The 21,830-nt window shown below is 41.6% G+C and overlaps 1 protein-coding gene across 3 annotated transcripts in view; it reads left to right on the top strand.

Moving 5' to 3' along the window:
• The window catches only part of eme1 (essential meiotic structure-specific endonuclease 1), a 36,817-nt gene that overhangs the window by 1,523 nt on the left and 13,464 nt on the right, over positions 1-21,830 (top strand). The window contains exons 3-10 of one of the 3 annotated variants that reach the window (XM_056365733.1): positions 192-319; positions 1,036-1,125; positions 2,522-2,643; positions 3,003-3,141; positions 3,759-3,874; positions 4,001-4,190; positions 4,612-4,799; positions 4,960-6,198. In XM_056365733.1, the coding sequence (XP_056221708.1) occupies positions 192-319; positions 1,036-1,125; positions 2,522-2,643; positions 3,003-3,141; positions 3,759-3,874; positions 4,001-4,190; positions 4,612-4,788 (962 nt within the window). In that variant the 3' untranslated portion in view covers positions 4,789-4,799; positions 4,960-6,198. Of the gene's footprint in view, positions 1-191; positions 320-1,035; positions 1,126-2,521; positions 2,644-3,002; positions 3,142-3,758; positions 3,875-4,000; positions 4,191-4,611; positions 4,940-4,959; positions 6,199-21,830 lie in introns of those variants that run through there. The other 2 variants (XM_056365734.1, XM_056365732.1) reach the window with 2 other exon arrangements.

Genomic DNA, 21,830 nt, shown 5'->3' with positions numbered 1-21,830 from the left:
AAAATATTTAATAACACTTGGCAACGTGCACAAGTGGATAACAACATGCGAGACTCTAGATTTATTGGAGATAATTTTAGACTTCAAATAAAGCAAGTGTGTGTATTATCTTCATGCTTTGAAGGCATCATTTAAGCTATGAAATGGGTTTATCCTGGACATTATTGTGGTAACTGTGTTTGTGTTTGCAGCTCTCTTACAGCTGGAAGGAGGCGGGACTCTGCTGGCGTCGGTGCAGGCTCTGGGCTGCAGCTGTGCAATAGAGAAACAACCACTTCCACGCAGTGTCAGCTGGATGAGGAGGGCTCCCTGTGCACAGGTGATAACACACACACACACACACACTCACACACACACACACAAACACACTTGGTCCTTGCGTGTGTGACGTTGGACCCATATTCACACACTAGCAGCTGAAAACGAGTCTCGAATTGTTACAGTTATGGTTATTCATGTTCGCCTTGTTGTGCGTGTTAATTTACTGAGAGCTTGTGACACTTGAGCGACTCTGGAGGAGCTGTAGTGATAAATGTAGAAGGATGAAATGCCTCAACACGAGCAGTTAGAGGAGCAGGTTTGTGACAGGGCTGCTCGATTATGGCAAAAATCATAATCACGATTATTTTGGCTCACCTTTAGAGCCTCACATGGCCAAACACCCCAACACACTGCTGACCGTCTCCTCCCTTATACAACAAACGGTGCTCTTCCCTTTTCCCTGGCCATCCCTCGAACCTGCCATAATTTTGATTCAGACAGGCTTGTGGTCAGTGTGTCTGAATACGTTTTTATTATTTATTTTTATCCGTGAAAGGTGCTAAATAAATAAACTTTTAATTACGTGAAATATAACATCCAGTAATGTCACATTTGTTGTGATATCTGTCTGTAATTAATGAAAAAGAGGTTGAGAAAAAGAAGCGGTTTTATAATGATCATTAATTCAGTAATAAATAAATAATAGATAAAATATCACTTTTCTTGATAATCATAAAGTGAGTGTGGCTCTCTCTCCTGTTCCCTGTGTCTCAGTCAGATGATGTCGTGTCTGTACCAGAGGCTCATGTTGTGATGCAGATGACGGTCGATGACTTCATCACTTTGATCCACAGCTACATTCAGGTGGGTGGAGCCACAGCTGCTGCTGCTGCTCGTGGTCACACTGTCACTACAACATCAGCAGGAGGTCAGCAGTGACTGACCTGCTGCTTTATAATCACACTTCATTGATCCCAGTGAGGAAACATGTAGATGTAGATATAGATATATACTTTATTTTATTTTGTAATAACAGTAGAGTGGAGATGAGAACAGAGCAGATGGAGGAATATTGAATGTAACACATGTGGTGGTGGTGGTCTGTCACACACGTCATTTTCTAATTATTTCCAAGTGCTCTTCAAAAAAAAACAATGTAATTTGGTTGTAATTATAATTATAGGTAAAATAGAGAAAGTGTTCAATTAGAACATGCTATTAAGTGTTATTACAGTTGGATTACATTAGACTGTACAAGTGTTCCCCATTAACTGGAGTGTGTAAAAACAGGAAATGTTCTAGGGAATTATTTAGAAGTGATGTGCCTGTAACATCATCGAGGATCTGTCAGAGTTACAGTTACTGTCGTTCTACCACAGCAGGAAACACAAAGATCATTCTGCAAGAAAAAGACTAAGTTTAGAAATTGATCAGTTTAATAAGGACTGATGAAGCCTGATACTGACCCTTTGACATTGTGTTAGATATAAAGATTTAAAGCTCCATGTTTCTCCTTCTTCTGTGCTTTATTTGAAGTGTTGATCCATCAGAAGATATAAAAACCATCTCAGTGTAGTTTTACATCTCCTCTCTCAGGCTTCTCTCTGCAGCTCTAGTAACAACAGGTCTGTGAGCCAATCAGAAGAGAGGAGGCTCTGAGCCTCTCTTCTGATTGGCTGACTGTTTTCGGAGTGATCCAATAAAAATAAAGCAGATTTCAGGTAAAAACACTCAGAGAAACCAAATCCTGCAAGGTTTGGATGGTGGGTCCAGGTGGGCGGGGCTTGGTGACTGCTTTGTTGTGACATCACAAAGTTCCAGAAGTCCTGACGGCTGGTTTTAAGGCTCAGTTTCTGAATACAGGCTGTGTGCATTTCTCTGTGGACTGAGGCTTTGATACTTTCACAGTATTAATATAGAAGCTAGAGCTGATCTATAATCACACTACACATGGACACAGACCTTTAGACTGGAGGGAGATTTAAGATTTAAGATGTATATAAAGATTTAATTCTCCCATCCTGCATTTTATACATGTCACAGAGCACGACAGGATGTTGACTGCTCATCTTTTAATTTGTCTCCCATTTGTACAAATCACATGTACAAAATTACAATATATAATAAAAATCAGAGGAAGATTAAAGCCTTTATGTATTTTTTGGCAATAGAAGACAGTCCAGGCTGAAACGTAATCTTGAAATGTGTTTTGTTGACAGCAGGTTTATATATTAATACTTATGACTGTAATCTCCCTCAGGAAGAGAGGCACGACAGGTCAGACTCTGGTCCCACGCTGACGTCCTGGATGCAGCAGCAGCAGAACCATCACCCTGGGAAGGTTCTCAGCCTGGTGGTCATCGACATGGAGAAATACTTGAGGTGGAGGGGGGGGTCTGAGATTAGACCAGTCAGACACTGGGGGCAGCGATAACCTGCAGTCAGCTGGTTTGAAGTGCTGTGAAGATGGGAAACGCTGCCCTGAAGGTGGACTGACTGATTGGGTCTAGAAGTGTCTCACAGTCTGAATAAGTACAACAGTGTGAAGTAATAGCACTCAATGAAAAACAACACAGAATGGCACTAAGCCGACCTAAACGCATCACACATCACTGTCAGCAGAGTCTGGCAGAACTCAGCTGGAAACCGACTGAAGAAAATGTGTGAAGAAGAGAGATGGAGCGAAGACCAGAGGTCCTGAGAGTTAACGACTAAGAGATAATAAACTTTCTTTTCCTCAGATCGCAGAAGTCACAAAGCCAGAAGAGGTTTCGAGAGGCCGTCGCCAATGAGGAGCGGGGAGGAGGAAAAGCGAGGAAGAGGAGGAAGAACGGTGGAGCCGAGGCGCTGCCTGAAGTGTCACGAGTTGAAGTAGAAGAGGTGGGGTGGTCGGTGGAGGAAGAACTTTCATAATTAGAGAAAGAAAAAGAAAATGAGAGAACTTTTCTCTGTGATATAGAATACCTTCATTTATCTGAAATTCCAGTAATTTACCCACGACTAGTGATGTATCCATTAAAACTCCTTAATATATTATAATCCATTTAATTACATTAATTTAATTTATAACTTCAAAGGATCTTAGTTTTTAAAATAAAGAGAAAATTCAGGCTGTTTAAGGAGTATTTGCTCCCATTAAAAAAAAAAAAACCCTTAAACAGTGAAGAACAACTAATGTATTATAATCTATTATTTTATCCATAATTTGGAATAATTAAGCCCCAGGTCAATTTGCAGCTTAATTGAAGATGGTACAAAGTAAGAGATACCTGTAATTTTATTTCTAACAAGAATAACACAACCACCAGAACACACCTTAAACTGATAACAAATGGATTAATCAAACATTTCAAATTAATGTGTGAACTGAGCTCTTAATTTGTTAATTAAGGGCTTTTAAAAAGTACGGCTTGTGTTTTCAGAGTAAAAGGATGAATTAAGGATATTTTATTGTTTTATATTGATTCACATTTGTCTGTTGTCCAATTACCCATCAGGCAGTGGTGCATCTCCAGCTACACACGGGGGTCTCGGTCCGCTTCTTGACGACCTGGAAGGACTTTTCAGATCACATCACCATGACAACCAAAGCGATTGCAGAGGCGCCTTTCAAGTGAGTGAGCTCAGTTCTTCCCTCTTTACAAAACACTGTCACTCAGATCAAACAATAATGTGTGTGTGTGTGTGTGTGTGTGTGTGTGTGTGTGTGGTGTGTGTGTGTGTGTGTGTGTGTTTTCAGGCGGGAGAGGGAACAGACGGGCTTCTCCTTCTACCTGGAGAGTGAGTGGGCGGGGGGGCAGCGGGTGGATAAAGCCGGTAAGGGTCTGCTGCAGGTGTGGAAGAGACAGATCCAGCAGTTCAACAGAGTCAGTCCAGACATGGCGTCGGCCATCCTGGCAGCGTACCCGTCCCCTCAGCTGCTCAGGAAGGTAACGTCACCTCTGACACATTGACCATACCTGACTCCCCCTCCGTCGTTAAATCCTGATGATGATGATGATGATGAGTCATAAAATGAAGAATCTCCTTATTAGTGAAACCTCTGCTAAAGTAGAACGTCACAGGATGCTCCACGTTCTTCATTTCAAAGCTTCTGATGTTTGATGTTAAAATTACAACTGTATTCTCTATATTTCAGATTTTTTTTCCTCTATATGGCCTTAATACTTAGACTTATAAATACATCCCTATAGTTAACACATATTTATCACCTGGTATCTGGTATGAGATCAGGGTGTTAAGTGCAGCACAAGACAAATGACTCCTTCATGGAGCTTTAAAGATCAAAACAACAGAGACACATCTGCAGATTAATTAGAAAAGTTATTTTCTTTTTTCCTCTGTCTGCAGGCGTACAGTCTGTGCAAGTCCGACCGCGAGAAGACGTCGCTGCTGTCTGACCTCCTGATCCGCAGAGGAGAGGGCGTGACCTCCACCACTCGCCGGGTCGGTCCAGAACTTTCCAAACGCCTCTTCCTCCTGATGAACGCCTGCGATCCCGAGCAGACGCTGGACTCCACCGTCTAAACTGAGAAACGGTCAGTTATTGGTTGTTTCCGATCTATGATCTTTGACGTGGCAGTTCGTGTTTACGACATTGAATTCAATGATATGTTCCTGGGATTCTGTTTTTAAAATGTTTTTATATATTAAAGTTTTATTAAAACATAATTTTCGATCCGCCCATCACTTATCCAGGCACCAACCTCTGACGCTGAAACATTAAGCCGACACTGAAGTGACAAAACCTGCAGTTCCTCCAATGACCACTAGAGTCTGGCTCCAACAGTGAGTCAATCCCCATAGACTCCCATGTTCAATTGTTTTTACAACTTTACAGCAGATATAAACATGTATGGGAGTTAGGGGCGGAGTCAGACACTGCCAAGATGGCGACGGCTTAGCAGCTCACTCTGAGCTTCAGAAACCTGTGGGTCACAGAGGCAACGTCCATCTTTATTAACAGTCTGTGCACTAATCCCTATACAGTTGGAAACAAGTGTCTAACTCAGGACTCAAATTTCTGTGTTTGAATGTTTGAAATGTTTTATTTACAAATGCTAATGCTGCTAGCTCAACATAGCCTACATGATTTGTTGAATCCCTACCACTGAGTTGGGAAGAGCAAAGTTAGCATGGGAGCCATATTTAATAATGAAGGTTTGAAGTGGAGTCTTGCAGTTTATTTTTCATTTTCAGTCCTTTTCAGCGTCTTTCACAGCAGCTTGATCTCTGTGGCTCACCTCTAATCTGGTTTAATTAAGCATTATATGTTCAGCGCAGCACCTCAGCCCTCGTGTTTTCACTGCTGTCCAATTGAATTACATGAGCTTTCTGTGTCATTGGGCGCTCCCGTGTCTTCATCGCCACTGTGTGTGTTGGGCCTTGTTACGCCCGGCCCCTGTTTGTGTTTTCATGGCGTGTAGTGGCAAAGAAAAAAACGCCGCCATGAATCTGCTCCACTTCACTTTGCATTGCCCACGGCTCATTTCCACTGCATTAGCAAAAATGGAACCTGACCAAGAAGTGATGAGAGCCTGGAACAGAGGAAGAGAGGGGAAAAAAGAGACGAATGGGTAACGAGCTGTTAAATGGGCTTAAGAGATGAGCAACATGCCTCACTCCAGGTCCTGCATGCAGAGAGACACACAGAGGTTCAACAGTGCACGGTGACAGAGGAGGTTCACGGGGAGGAAGAGACTGGAACAAGAACTGAAACGATTAGAAGACGAGTTTTTTCACACTGAAAAATACCCAGCTGTTTAGTCGCATCACAGACCCTCAGTATTGTAGCGGTCTTGAACGCACATTAGTTGAAGTTTCTTCCCAGTGAGGATTTAGTTTTACACTGTGCAAAGCAGAAACAATAGAGATGAAAAGTAAATCTAATTAGAGCCATTCTAAACATGTACTGGAAGCATTTCTAATGAGAAAAGAATAAAGAAATAAAACTTATTTTGCACTGATGGAATTATCACAACATAATGATAGTGTTTATTTTGTGGAGGACTTCTTATTGTTTTCGGGTTGTTGTCATGAACGCGATATCTCAGTAATACTTTGGATGAACTTCTTCAAATTTGGGCGCAAACATTCACTTTGACTCAAGGATGAACTGATTAGACTTTGGTGGTCAAAGGTCAAGGTCACTGTGATCTCGCAAAATGCGTTTTTGGCGATAACTCACAAATTCATTCTCTAATTATGACGCAGTTTAACTCAAATGTCTCAAGGGATAAAATTAATTGATAACATGTTATATGCAAAAGGTCAAAGGTCAACTTCACTGTGACATCATAATGTTCTGCAAAAACACTTCTGGTCATTATTCAACACTGTAACTCAGGAAGGAGAGACTGTGTCCATGTTTCCTGGCACGTGACTGGTCGGTGGAGGAACCAACCACGAGGAGGTGATTTTCACTTTTAGCTTCCAACTCAGCTGTTATGGTTTACTGTCAGTGAACAACCTCAGATAAACCTCAGCACTAACTGGCAGGCAGACGAAGAAACTAAGTTGAAGTTTGGGATATTTGATGTTATGTATAATTAAAAACAAACAGGTTCAACAGATCACATTTGAAATATGGGCCCCACAGTACCACCACAAATCATTTCCAAATTAAGACTGATTGCATGAACCTCAGTTCTGACCTGGGTCGTCAGCGGAGTCTGGAACATACCACCAATAACAGAAGGTGCAGTAGAGGTCATTGTAGATGCTTATTTGACACAAGGATTATTTGTGGAAACTGGTGTTTCAGCGTGAAGGACACTGCAGGAAGTCAACAATGGTGTCCAAGAAGAAAACGGACTGGCACCAAACTGCAAGAATAAACTTTGCCAAAGAACATGAAGAAGAAGCCGGATGAATGTTGGCAACAAATTCTTTGGTCAGATGAAACCAAAATAAACTCGTTTGGATCAGATGGGGCCCAGCATGTTCGGTGTGGACCTGGCCAGAACCTCCACAGTGACTGCCCAGTGCCGACCATGAAGCAGGAGGTGGGAGTTTGCTGATAAAGAACTATGAACGTGAGTTTGCACCAAAATAAGAAATGAAAAAATGACTCCCGAGAAGTCTGAAGAAGTTTTGGCCACAAGAGGAAGTTTCCAACATGGCGATGATGACAAACACACTTTGAAAATCAGATGCAAAAATCTGACAAAATAAAAGAATTGAATCTCACTGCTGAAGGCTGTACTGACTTTTGTTGTAGTTTTCCTTAAATATGGACTTTTTATTATAGTTTAATAGGTAAAACATTTCTCTATTTTCTAATTAATAGTCGTCGTTCTTCTTTCTCTGGGTGAAATTGAATGAAATGGACTGAATTGAACCTTTAAAGGGAAGTTAAAGTGATTCTAATCAATTACACATCTGGTTAGTTAGCCGGTGTCGCATTTGTGCATCCAGTTATATATCATTACTTCCTTGTGGACGTTCGTCTTACTTTGTAGTTTGCCAAGATGTGTATGTTGGTGTGATGTCAGCTACAGTAGCAGGAGAGTTGTGAGTGTTGCTGTCTTTAGCTGGTCTCATCCTGTCTGCATGTTAGCTTAGCAGCAGCAACTATAGCAACAGTTATCTGTCTTGCTGTTTGTTCTATATCACGCCTGAAGGGTCTTTAAGTAAAAAAACACACGTTTGCCAGCACAGGAGATTGTTTGGTTGGATGCATAATTTAAAATGCTGTGCCAGGTAACGTTACCTTCCTTGTTAGCCTAGGTGCTAACCTGGAAAAACAATCTAAAAAACTAACTGTTGCTAGTTTTTATTCTGTTGTGTTTGTTTGTGTGCATGTCCGTTTTGTATTATACAGTTTAAGTATCCATAAGACGGATTCCAACATCGTGTCGTCGCCTTGGCAATGCGCCCATGAATTTGGGGGTGGAGCTTCTGAAGGGAGGGGTGTGTTTGTTTTGCTGTTGTGTTATATATCAATACAGTTCTCCAGAATCACTTACTCCATCTTTAAGGACCCCTCACAGTCGTCTCACCTGCCTCAGAGGACCGTGCACTTTAACACTGGTCGTCGGCCAGTAGCTTTTTTACCCATCATAGCTTTTAGTCCTTGTAGTCATGCAGGAGGAGCCCTACTCGGTCTGCAGATACCCTGAGTTCGCGTCACACAGCTCGGCAATTACAGTGAAAGATACATGGCTTCGCTCTACCTCCGGACACAGGCCTCTGGTTCCCTTCATTTCTTGTTTGCTTTGAGGTGGGGGAGACTTCAAGGATGCTAGTGGGAAGGAGCAAAAACAAGAAAAGGGGTTGTGCAGGGTGAAAAATAAGAGACGTGTGTAAATATCTCATCCATGGCAAAGTTATTTCCCTCTGGCCCCTCCCTCTCTTTGACCTCCACTCGAAAGGAAAGAGGGTTTCATCTTTGGCATGCAGAAATATGAAGAGCGATGCTTCAGAGCAGCCCATCACTCTGTTTTTTTTTCTTCTAGATATCCACTTGAAGATTCTGTTTGATGCACATGACAACCTGTGAATGTGGCATTTATGTATGGCAACCCCACACTTAGTGATAAAACTGCACTTAGAGGATTTTAAAAGGTGCCATTTGAACCATACACAGGGCAAAAGTGCTGCACTGTCATATGCTATCGTAGCTTTTTCCTCCCACCGAGAAAACAGGCTTGTAAAGGGATATTTTCATCAAATCAACATAGCATTTACAGAATATGAGGGTTATAGACTGTTTACACTTACCTGAAACTGATACCACCACACGCATCGTTTCTGAGCAGAGCTGTATTAAATCATCTGGGGGCCACGGGGCAAAAATGATCTCTGGTCCCCCTCTGATACAATTAAAATGTTCTTAAGCACAAATAAGACAAATTCAGTTCTCGAAACCACTGGAAATTAGATGATTTTAACTTATTGAGAACATGCTTTTCATTTAAAATCTGAATACAAACAGGATTTCTCCCTTTGCAGTGTTGGGACTCAGCAGCACTCACTCCCTATGTTTTCAAATTTGACTCTTGCCGTCTGCAAAGATAAATTATTGAATATTCAGCAAAACTGCTTTACATACAGCTCGAGGGCAGATAGGAACTAAATGAGTGTCCCAACTTAATGTCTTGCCATTGTATGCATGTGCACGCTATAAACTCACTCTCTAATAACGTGAAATTATGAAATTAATTTAATAGAGAACATTTATCTGGGGCTTCACTGTGAGAAGCAGTGGTGGGCGACCCATGTGATCTCACTGGTCATTAATTAAAGCATAAACAGCAAAGTTACTAATGCAGCCTACTGATACAGTTTGAACAGGCACTGCATGTCTGCAAACAATGTCTGTGTTTTATTTGAAGTGTTGATCAGTAAGAAGATATATTTGTGGTTTTAAGAACCAAAAACCATCTCAGTGTAGTTTACATCTCCTCCCTTCTGATTGGCTGACTGTTTTCTGATTGATCCAATAAAAATAAAGCAGATTTCAGGTAAAAACACTCAGAAATACCAAATCCTGCAAGGTTTGGATGGTGGGTCCAGGTGGGCGGGGCTTGGTGACTGCTTTGTTGTGACATCACAAAGTTCCAGAAGTCCTGACGGCTGGTTTTAAGGCTCAGTTTCTGAATACAGGCTGTGTGCATTTCTCTGTGGACTGAGGCTTTGATACTTTCACAGTATTAATATAGAAGCTAGAGCTGATCTATAATCACACTACACATGGACACAGACCTTTACACTGGAGGAGCTTTAAATACTAATTTATTTAGGAATGTGCACCTTATGATCACTCAATTAACTAAAATAATAAGGGCCTTAAAACTAGATTTTATCTCAGGTCTGCCTCTTTAAGATTAAGCGACCATGCAGGTGTTACCATTAGGCCCCTGTCATTTCATTTTATATTGTGTTTTAGTGTCAACAAACTAATTTTCAATTTATCAAATCACCACAAACTGATTTCCTTTGATTGGCCTCAGGGCTTCACTTTGCTCTGCTGTAATCAAGCCTTTGTTCTGAAGATATTTAATCAGCAGAAGTATGTAAAGTCTAAAACAGTTTCACATTCAAACCTGACCTGCATCATTATGTGTTGTTGTGCTTTGTTTGAATCCTGTAGCCTACGTACAGTGTGTCTCTTATCAGACCACCGATCTAAACCACTGTGTGTGACTGAATGTTGCACAGCATAAAAACAAACCCACTAATTAGACAAAGGTGTGAATGAATCTACTCATAATCATGCCTAGATATACAGGAAACTGTAGTGAGTGAGTGGTTATGTGAGTGATTGTATTCCGTCACTAGGGGGCAGACTTGTGCCACATACAGAACCCATTGGTTTGGTACAGAGTCAGATGGGGGAGATGGAAAAACATCAGCATCTGTCAGGATTTTGGAGGCTGGATAAATTATCAAGCAGGCACAAAATATATCCTGTAGACTAAAGGACATGGAAAGATAAATATGCACATGGAAAAAAACTGCAGCAGATTTTGATAAATGGCTCAGATAACTTTGGGAGGATTTCCTGTACAGGGTGTGTCAGTGTTTTATTTCCACGTAGGATGTCAAATATCTCGAGGCGTGCCTCAGTCTGAGCCGTGGAGACCCTTGAGGAGGAGCTCATTCATGTTTAGAAGCTGCATTGTGGAATAAGGAGGATGTATCAGCATGGATTAATGTGAAATAGGTTCTTCAACCCCTCTCTGCCCCATTAAAAATGTATGGTCATGAAGTGTGATATACTGTGAAACTATCAAGGGGATTGGGCTTTTCTCAAGGCTTATACATGCACAGGGGGTCAGTGTGTTTGTGTGGCTGCTTTGTAAATGTGTAAATGTACTACAGATGAACCTGAAACAGGAAGTCTGTCACCTTTATTCTGTTATCATCTTCATGAATTCATTAATTCACTGACTACATTCATTCACCGACCTTGATATGCTGAACTATAATGTCACAGTTATTTCCCAGATGCTTGATACTTTCCCTGTGTGGATTCACCCTTTGATCAAAACTTTAAAGAGGAGATGAAGTAGCAAAATAAACACATATTTATAGTGTAAATGGATTGTTCATGCATACCACAATAAGAACATCATAAAAGTACACCTTTTCTAAGAAAGAATACGAAACTGTATTCTTTTATGTTGTATTTTTATGCTAGCGCGCCACGATCTTTGTTTTCATGAAGCATGGATGTTTACCAAGGCTAAACTCCGGTTAAAGCTCCACAGTAATTCTACATCTTGCTTAAAACTGCTCTGTGAAGCTTCAAGGCCTCTAGGCCTTATAGTTTAGTTTAACAGGCCTTTATAGTTCATTTTTTCGCTGGTGCCCATAAACCTCTCTAAAAGGAGAAACTGAAAGAAATGTGCTTTAACTTTTGAATGTGAAATAATAGAAAACATAGTGAAGCATTTAGATTCCTAAGAATTCTTTTGGAACCATTCAAAACGGAGCTGATCGTTGTTTCCACACCTCTCAAAGCCTATTGGCCTTGGCTCTGAGTGCCCACCCCCCTAGTTTGCTCTGATTGGTCAGGGTCTTTTTCCGACATAGAGAACACGTCTTTACGTCTTACGCTCGTTCACGCTCGCTGTCTTCTCCTGAAGTGAAATCTGCTCCGAGCTTTACATTTATTTTTGACAGAAAATGTCACTGTCTCCACATGCAGATGCTGGAATGGTTAAAAATATATATCACTAACTTATCATGACGGTATCGTATTCAGCTTCGGTCTGGACATAAACTATAGTGGAAGCTGTCAGTTTTATGTTGCTGGTGTGAAGTCGATACGACATCACCAGGTTTTTCCTCTGTCTGTTTGACGTGTGCATGAATCTAATTCAGTGTGTCCACTCCAACCCATTAACATGGCCGCCGAAATGAATCCAGTTTGGCAGGTCACTTAAAACATGATGTAAACAACTGATCAATTATTGAATCGCTAATCAATTAATCAATTGTTTTGGTTCCACAGGCATGTGTAGACAATCCTGTGATCGTCTTGTTCTTAAGAAGCAGATCATCTTGGCCATCGGAGGCTTAAACAAAGGTGTGTTCAGACTTAACGTGAAGCGTCACAGTTGGGTGAAAATGTTTCAACTGGAACAAAAATCTTTTTAAAAATAGTCAAAGAGAAAAAACCAAGAAATCCTGAAACGTCCTGAAATCACTCAAGCAGTTACACAAAACACACACCAGCCACTCCCCACAGTCAGCGCGCCGTTGCTAGCTAGCTAGCTACTGTACAAGTGTAAGTGTTTATGGTAAATATAAACCTCATGCAGATTCTTGTTGTGTGAACACAGCTCAGGAAGCTACAGCACAGTGGTGAGATATATAGCATGCTAACGCTAACTCTAGGTCATCAAATGTAAAATAGCAGGAAAAAACATTTTTTTGTGTTGAAAAGCATCGATCAAGTCTGTAGTCAGAGGCAGCTACATCATTCCTCCGCCTCTGCTCCGTCATGAGCAGAGTACTAACAGCCACAGCGTTAGCTTTAAACACAATAGGACCAGGACTGTTGGAAAGACGTGGTGGAAGTTGCCCTCAGGCACTTATCAGAGCTCAGCTTATACCCCTTAAATCACAGTCTTAACAGCACGCAGCGGGGAAATCTTAAATCTGCCCTTGGAACGACACGTCTGTTAGCAAGAGACCTGGAGCTACAAACTACACCCATCAAATTTTCATTGATCTTCCATCTCGCAAATCAGAGTGGTCGTCTTTTCGCCGTCCTCATCAGCATGCGGTCAGATGCTGGTGCGCCCGTTTATTCCACGCAGCTACAGAAATCACAATGTGATGGAGAAACAGAAGTTTTTAGCTCATCAGAAAATACACAAACAGAGAATCTCTCAGGGGTTCGGGCAAATCCCCGAAGAGGCAAACCAGACACCCAACCCCCACCCACCCCACCCCTGCACTTTCTGCAGCCTCAGCACCAACACTCAGTATTCACTCCGCACCGGTAACGGCGGCGGATGGGGCGCTCCCGCAGGGCGCTCTTTTTTTTATTAACATTCTGCTCTGCTGCCGTCCCGGTTGCTTGATCCACAGAAACAAATTGGGAATAGCCTTTGATACAGGGGTTGAAAACACTCCCAGGGAGTTCACAGAGACACAAGAAGCGCCATTTCCTAATCGCACACAGGCAGGCGCACACAAATAAATGGAAATAAGTACAAAGATGCACACATTTTACATGCACGCCACCAGCTGAGGAGGGATGCTCACACCCGTCAATTTACAGCTGTCACACTGGTTGTTATATGTCAACCCCTGGCTTGCCTTCAGCAGAGTGCCATTCAAAGAGCTCAAGTCAAATCAGTCACGGCAACTCCTCGGACGTGAAGTGGGCCGCTCCCCACAGTCCTTGAGATGCGTGGCAGAGAGTGACAGGCCCTCGAAGTGATGTTTAAGGCCTTCTTTCTCTCTGACTGCCAGCAGCGTCATGTCTGGCTGTACTGATGCCGGACGCTGTCCTCTCTTTGTGCAGCTACACAGCGCAGACAACAAGAGGAAGACAGGCCTCTTCTTCCTCATGGGGAGATAAGCAGACAGCAGAAAAGGTAGACAGGTAGACAGAGAAAGAGAGAGAGAGAGGGAAGGTGGGCAGTTGGTGGAGGAGGGAGAGAGTGTCATTCATCATTGCCTCTTTCCTGCTGGTCTGCCTCCTTCCCCAGTGAGCCTCTGTAAACTGAACCACAGAAAGATAAAGCGTTGAAAAAAAAAGATCATACAAACACACAGACACACAGACACACACACACACAAACACACACACACAAACAAACACACACACACACACACACACACACAAGGGTGCAGGAACACACAGGACAAACACACAGTGGGGTAAGGGATCGATGCCCTGTGGCAGAGCACGATGTGCAGTTCGAAGGACCTGGTGGAAAATATGTAAAAATAAGCTTCTCATCTTCATCACTTACAATGTATATTTACATATATTTATAAGTATATTAACCTATTAACACAACAGAATAAGCTTTTGGGAGTTTCTCCAAAAATGTAGATTTCTATATCTATTATCTTGTTGTAAAGCTTCCTGGCTGCTTGTTGTATTAATTAAATCAGTTCAAGGATAAAATAAACAAAACTGCTTGTGCTCCCCAGACTCCAATAATATAATATAATATAATATAATATTTGCTCCACTTGTCTTTTTTGCACTTATATTTCTTCATGTCTTATTGCTGTCTTGCAGTGGTTGTGTATTCTTTTTTTGTGTGTTTGTGTGTTTTTAATATGTGCCTGTTTAATTGCCCCCATTGGAGAAATAAAGTTTATTGAATTGAAATGAAGCGACACACAGGCCAATGAGGAGCCCACGTTTGTATATCTGTGGGTTTGTGGGCCAGAGAGGAAAAGCAATAAACTAAAATAGGCTAAAACTCACCATCTAATGGGGCCTGATTGATCATCACTATTATTCCATTCATTACTATGAGCAACATCGCTGACAATACACTGCCGTTTGATGTATATAATATAAAAGTATTGATTAAGGAGCTTTAAAGATTGGAACTTATAAAGATATACAGCACTTAAACTATCACACCTCTCCCTCTGTTTCCTGTCTGTGTTTAGCTTTTGTGATTGAGAACCAGGAGCCGAGGAGTCAATGATTCCTGTCCAGCACTTTCGCACAAGATTTCCGCTTCATATAAACTTGAATAAATGGTATTGAATGCAACCTTGGCCCCTGGTGTTGCTCTCTATCAGCACTACCTCAGCTCCTATTTACTCCCTCCTGTCTACCCCATTACCCATGATGGAGCGAAAGATCCATCACTCCAACTGGCTGCTTCATTCAGCCATCAGCCAATGAACGCTGGTAAATAATACACACACTAAAAAAGTCAAGTTAAGAATCAGTTTGGGAATTCATATAACTCAACTCATATGTTGACTGATTGCAGGATAATGAGGTGATTATCAGATACAGACTTTGAAGCAGCTCCCATTAAGTTGGGTAATGTTGCTCTTGTCCCTGAGGATTTTACTTGCTAATTTTTGCTCCATTAAAAAAATAACAATGAGATGCACGACATCTGAAATTCCTCAAACAGGGAAAAGAATTTCTTTTGCTCACAAATAATGCCTTTAGCCACCGAGCCGCACGGGAGCGTGAAAAGAAAAAAATAACGGCAAGTCATTTTCCCCTGCCAGGATTGGCTGAGTGCTGTGTGTAACAAGAGAGACTGATGTGGGCTGTCAGATAAATTCAGGCTTCAGTGCCACTTTCGAAATTACCCTGATAGAAAAGAGATGGTGGTCTGGTGTTGAGAGGCAACCTCAGCTCAGGTGTGACTGAAGTGAGTCTTTTACTCCAAAGATTCCTGCTTCTTTAACTCCTCCGGCTCCTCATGGCCAGGCAGCCGGAGCAGCTCATTCTAAAGTCAAACTGACATTAAATTCATTTTATATAAGAAACCAGAAGCTATTTTCTTTTTTTTTTCTTCTTTTAACCCGTGTAGAAAATTGTAATTACCAAAATGATATGTAGGTTTAGTGTTTTCCAAGGGGTGTGGGTCTTTGGTATCAGCTGGTACAGTTATTTTATTGATACAGGTTGTCAGCTGTTCATTAGTCTCATCTGTGATTTAAAGCAGCTGTAATCAATACAATCAATATAATCACAATTTGACAATATGAAAAGGGTCATTTGTAGTGAGGAATCTGATCCAGGTTGAACCAGATATGAATGCAATGAATGCACCACGGGGTGATGTAGACAGCTAATGCTAACTGGAATGCTAACTAGACCCTGTATAACCTTTGTATAATACAGGATGATCACAACACTGATGACTCAGCAGGTGTTAAAATAACATGAACGAAAAGTAACAAAGTCCAGTTGGAATAAGTTCTTGTGTTAGCAAGCATGGCTAATTAGCTTCCAACTTTACAGCAGAAATAAACATGTTTACAGCCTGGTACAAACAGTTTTGCTCTCTATGAATGTGAGGAAAATATTAGCATTAATTAACAGGTATCGTTGTCTGCGCTCACCATACCTGGCTCATTGGCTTAGCCTGTTAACTAGCTAGTTAGCTAGCAAATGAATTAGCCTTGGGTTAGCCTTCGATCAACACGCCCAGCTGTGCTAACAATGCTAGCGGGAGTGTATTCTTACCACAGTTATTAAACTGGCTCCACACACACCCCACCTCTTTGCCCACGATTGGAGTAGCTGGTAGTTAGGGGTGGAGTCAGACACTGCCGAGATGCAGCTCACTCTGAGCTTCAAAATGGCTCTAAAAACATATTTTATCAACATATACAGGGTTATGACATGTTGTACTCAGTGGTGCACCATGGGGGACGCCAGCCCACAAAGGTCACTCAACCTTGGTCTTGTAAACGCCCCCTCTGTAGCTTCAAGTGTTGATGTTTCCACAAACATGTCCAGAATGGTTTTATCCTCTTTTGGAAAAACATGCACAATAGATCATTTACAGTTTACAATATATTTCCTCTCTTACAAATGAAGTGAATTCAAGTTTCTGTTCGACTTTTAAAAATTTGCACCACTTGTATTAAATCAGCTGCTGTCGAACTGTAAGATTTAAATAAATAAGCTGAATTATCAAGTTTAAGAGAGTTACTGACTTGCTTACAATCTAATTTGTTTTTTAAGCAATGTAAATGAGCCCATCCATCAGCAAAATGCAAAAGACTGAGACTGTCTACAGTCAGGAGTGGCATAACAATGTTTAATTTTCTAGCTCTCTTCTCTCGCAGCAGAAATGCCTCTATGTGCTTTTTTTTGTCACTTCAGAACACTGAATTTTGATAGGAACTCAGATGTGTATCTGTGTATCTTTGTGTGGACATGTCATGCTTTTGTGTCACAGATATCCTGTTGCCATGACTACCTCCTCAACACCACTATCTTACTATCCTGTGAGAGTGGAGCTGATGTGTGATTCGTGTTTTGGTAATCAGTGTCCCTTCACTGTATTATTTTTCTCTATATTAGGATCCTGATTCGTTTGGCGTCTCCCCCTGAGATTCACGTGGAAACACCAAGATCTCCTTAACAAATAAACCCCATAATATTCTATAATATCCGTATAATATTCCTACAACTTTGACTTAATGTGTCCCCGTGGTACAGTAGACTCCTTATTGAGCCGGTTTTATCATTCCTTACAGCACCCCCATGATATCAATTTGAACACTCCTTTAGGACATGCAATGCAGCTGATAATTTTGCAGTGATAAGTGCATGATATCCTTCTATCAGTTAGCACCAGACACTATAGTTATTATACATCATGAGGGCTCTCAGACAAAAGGTAAATCAAGTGAACAGCGGTGGAATAGTTTGCTGTGAGATGCACCGGAGCAGATAAGGAATCGCTGAAGGTCTAAATCTCTATTAACTGCCAGCTTCCGCAGCAGCGCCGGGATGAAGTATAGATGGTGATGAAGTTTACACACCTGACAAGTGATGACAAGGTTATCATGACTCGGGCCAACACGCGTCCCGGCTGTGTTAATCTCACAGGCATTGTGATCCCATCGTGTGTCTTCGACATGGATAGTTTATGATACGGAGCTCGACTGTATATAACATCAGGTGCAGAGGGCTTATCTGAATACCACAGCTTCCACCGCTTATCTGTGAAACCTCGGCGCCCACTTTATGTCTTCTATAATGTTACCACTACAGCCGCTCCGTGGGATTTACTGTAAGTGCCTGAAGTGGAGCTCTTCATGAAAGCCACTGCACAGCGGGAGTGTGCGTCTCGGAAAACAGCAACAATTTTGTTATTGTCTTCCAAAACAACCCATAGGAGTGTTTCTGATCCTGAGCCCCCGTTGGAAGGATGACATGATATTATCTGTTACAAAAACTAATTATGTGGCTGCTGATCTCCAGTGCATACTAATGCTCTTTTGGAAATTTAAATTTGCTAGCGGACATGCAGACACACAGATCCTACTGTGATGTTGCTCTGTTACTACGAGCTACAAGCTAACGGTTGCTTTTATATGGTGGACGTAGTTCGTTTGTGACCCCTAATACTCAGAGTGTGAAGTAAAAAGTGCTTTTTGAGGTGAGATTGAAAGTGTGAACAGGGAAGTGCAGGGACCAGTGACATGCATTCTTTATTTCAGGTGCGTCTGCTCGTTAACGGGCGCCGCGTCACACTGCTGCCACAGTTTATTACATTTACATTTACACATCTGACACCGCAGAAGAAGAAGCAGAAGAACTCTACAGGTGTGTAGGTGAGATCAAAATGAAGGCAGAGTTTGAATATCAGTGCTGAAGACTCATGTTATAATGTAGTGTTAGGACAGCATGTGTTCCTGGGGCTTTTGTCCTTTCCCTAAGACGTCTCCCCTGTAGCTCCACCCAAGCTCTTCCTGATTACTCCTCCATGAGATGCACCTGGGGAGGAAGGGTTTAAAAGCTCTGGTGCCAGCATCAGAAGAGGCAAAGGCTTCTAGTCTAGTTGCTGTTGTTGTTTCCTGATTTGGTTTCTTTCGTGGACTTAATTTAGTGTCCTGGTTGTTTTGTATATTTATGTTAAATGAAGTCTGTGGACTTTGTTGTTTTAGAGGTGTCTTGTGAGTCTGATGTGGGTCACTGGTGGAGCGTTGTGCGCCCCTCACAGCCACCCAGAGGTTCAGGCGTAACAGTAGTAATGACTACTGGGTCCTTATGTTTGGTCTGTAGTTCAGTGCAGTTCACTGTGTGACCTTTATGCAGAAATGAAGTCCAGTCCTGCACATGAGCCTGATGGTCATTTTCATTCTCTGCCTGAGGCTCAGACCGTCTGCTCCCACCGCTGAGCCTGTGTGGGGTTAAGTTTAAACAGGTCTTGACTCACCTCACCTCGACTGTACGTTATAATATAAAGACGTGTCTACAGGGAGTCAATCACAACATTAATACCAGGTGAAACTTCGAGTGAAGGAAGCCTGCTCTCAGCCCTTTTTATATATAATACGACCACAGTCTCAGCAGCCTGTATCAGCCAGAACATTTACGTAGCTAATTGTTCTCATTCCCCCCGTGCACAGAAAAAAAGAAGGTTATGAAGCTAAAGCATCTCTTCCAATTACTGCTGAGCTGTCCTAAATTCCACCGCTTCATGCCGTGTTCAAATTTCACCCTTCAATTGACTTAATACCCGTGACTCAATACCCTTACTCTAATTTAATACTAAAAAGAGCTTTTGACCTACGTACTTGTGGCTCTCATTATTCTGACTGGCTCCATTTATCTTGTCGAAGGGGCTGTTAACTGCAGCAGGATGACAAAATGGCATCAGCAAAATGCCACTAAGCATTTTTGAACTAGATGTACATTGATTGGTTTTGTAATTAGCGCCCGATGATTTGATGCTGCCCGACAGGAAAGCCATCATCGTGGACACCATATATCAGCATTACAGATGGAGTCCTTTCTGATTGTGATCACAACTAACGACCTACCTCACTTCCAGATCCATCTACCTGCGTTTTGTTGTTGTAACTTTCATTTTATTCACATTGTGCCTGATGAGCTAAAATAACTTCAGATGTCACCGTCTCTCCTCGAGTGCCAAGTCCTGCAGTGAGGACTCGTTCCAGCAGGAAGCATTAGTCTGAACATTACAGGGTTGCAGCAACAGGGAAGCAGCTTTGGTCAAATTAGTTTGATACACGATGCAAAATAAAATGAAATTTTTACCACTGCCATCTGGAGGCAAATTTACACACATGGCCATAAAAGACATAAAAATATTTAAAAATTATACTGTGAGACGAGGATTAGGCTTGGCGTCTTGGTGTTTATGTCCTAATGTTTCATTTTCTCTTAAAACACATTTCCTGCTAGTTCTGCAGCGTTTTCACAACATCAGCTGACTTCCTCCTTTGCTCCATCCTAATTTCCACGGCCACTAGATGTCTTTGTTACCTCAATATAGATATACGTCATTTTGGGGCAGTTGGTGAAAGGACTGATTATGTTAGCATGTTAGCAAACAATTGCTTATTGCATCGTAGACACAGCAACATTAGCTTTTATTTTTAGTTGTGTTTCTGGCTACCTGATTCTGCTAGCTCTGTTTTGGTCTCCAGGTTTGGGCCGTAAAACCAAAACAATGAGCTGAAAGACACTAAAATGCTCCATAGAGCTGAGGGAAACTTCAGAAGTTGGATGATAATTTTCTTTTTTTCAGATTACACCGTTTTTGACCCACTTTTCAATTAATAATATGAATCAGACAACAGCCCAAAGTTTCATTTGAGCCATTATAATCTGCTGCTGGTGATGTTATTTTCACCAGCTCACCTCTAACTTTGTCATTTGGTGCTGAGAACCTAAAAGAGGCTAAAAATCTCTGTAGAGCTGCAGAGGTGGATGGTAACTCTCTGTGACTACAACCACCTTTACACACAGTCATTTAACCCATTGTTGATATAAACATTTATCACTGGCGGAGCTTTAATATTTCAGTTCAGTACATTTTGGCAATCTCTATTGTTTGCTTACCGTCTAATCAGGAGACACTAGTTTACAATTTCAAAGCTTTATTGATTCTGATGCTGGTGTTGGTGGGGAGGGATGACGCAAAGCTCCTGTCAATCAACCTTAACTATTCCTGCACACGTCACATTAAAAGCAGGATTGGATTCTGTCCTTTGAGCTGCTGGAAGGCTTTTATTGTGAAACATCTTTGCAGGAATAGTTGAGCTTCATTGGCAGTAACAAATCATATAGTGGAAGCAACTAGAAAAAAAAATTGAATGAAAACAGTATTTTTGATAATAAAAAAAACATTAAACAGGTGAATTTGATTATGACGGAATTAGAGCATCAACATTGTACAAAATTAAAATTAGACTATTGAGAAATGGGAATTGATCAGAAAACAGTAAAGCTTCTTACTAAAATATGAAAAACAAACTTTAAGCATCAGCACTTCTGGAAAAGGAAGTTGACTCGGGGACTTTTATTTTTACTAGTCAAGTGTTGGGAGCACTTACGAAGCTGAAAGCTCGTTCAGAGAGCATTAAACTTTAGTGCAGTGAAACATCATATTAGTGTGATAACATGTTATTACAATTTGTCCTTTAAAACCGGCACCGCAGGGCCAGCTCTTTGTAAATGGACCCCTGATAGTAGTTTTACTGCCAACATGTTTCTGCGTTTTGTCAATACAGACCAAATTCAATTAAAGAAAAACATAAGCTAACTGTATTGAACTTTCACAATCTGAAGTGGATGAAGATATTGGGAAAACACAAGTTTGATGAAGCCTGTTTGTATTTAGCGAATGTGACGCGGCCTCCAAACAAACCGACCAAACTTCGCCCTGTGAATGTTTATTAGTCTTTGCGTGGATCAATTTCCCAGATGATTGGTGCCTGGATGTGCAGCTGTTTGAGGACCAGGTCTCTGAGACGAACACGCTGATGAATTATTTCAGGGTCTGCTGGAGGGATGGTGGGGACAAGCTTAGACGGGACAGGAGGTGTGTATGTGTGTGTTTGTGTGTGTTTGTGGTTGTGGTTGTGTGTTTGTGTTTGTGGTTGTGTTTGTGGTTTTGTGGTTG

Source organism: Seriola aureovittata, chromosome 21 (genome assembly GCF_021018895.1).
Source record: "Seriola aureovittata isolate HTS-2021-v1 ecotype China chromosome 21, ASM2101889v1, whole genome shotgun sequence".
NCBI lineage: Eukaryota > Metazoa > Chordata > Actinopteri > Carangiformes > Carangidae > Seriola > Seriola aureovittata.
The sequence above is the reverse complement of the archived record's forward strand: the minus strand, read 5'-3'. Positions and strand labels throughout refer to the sequence as shown.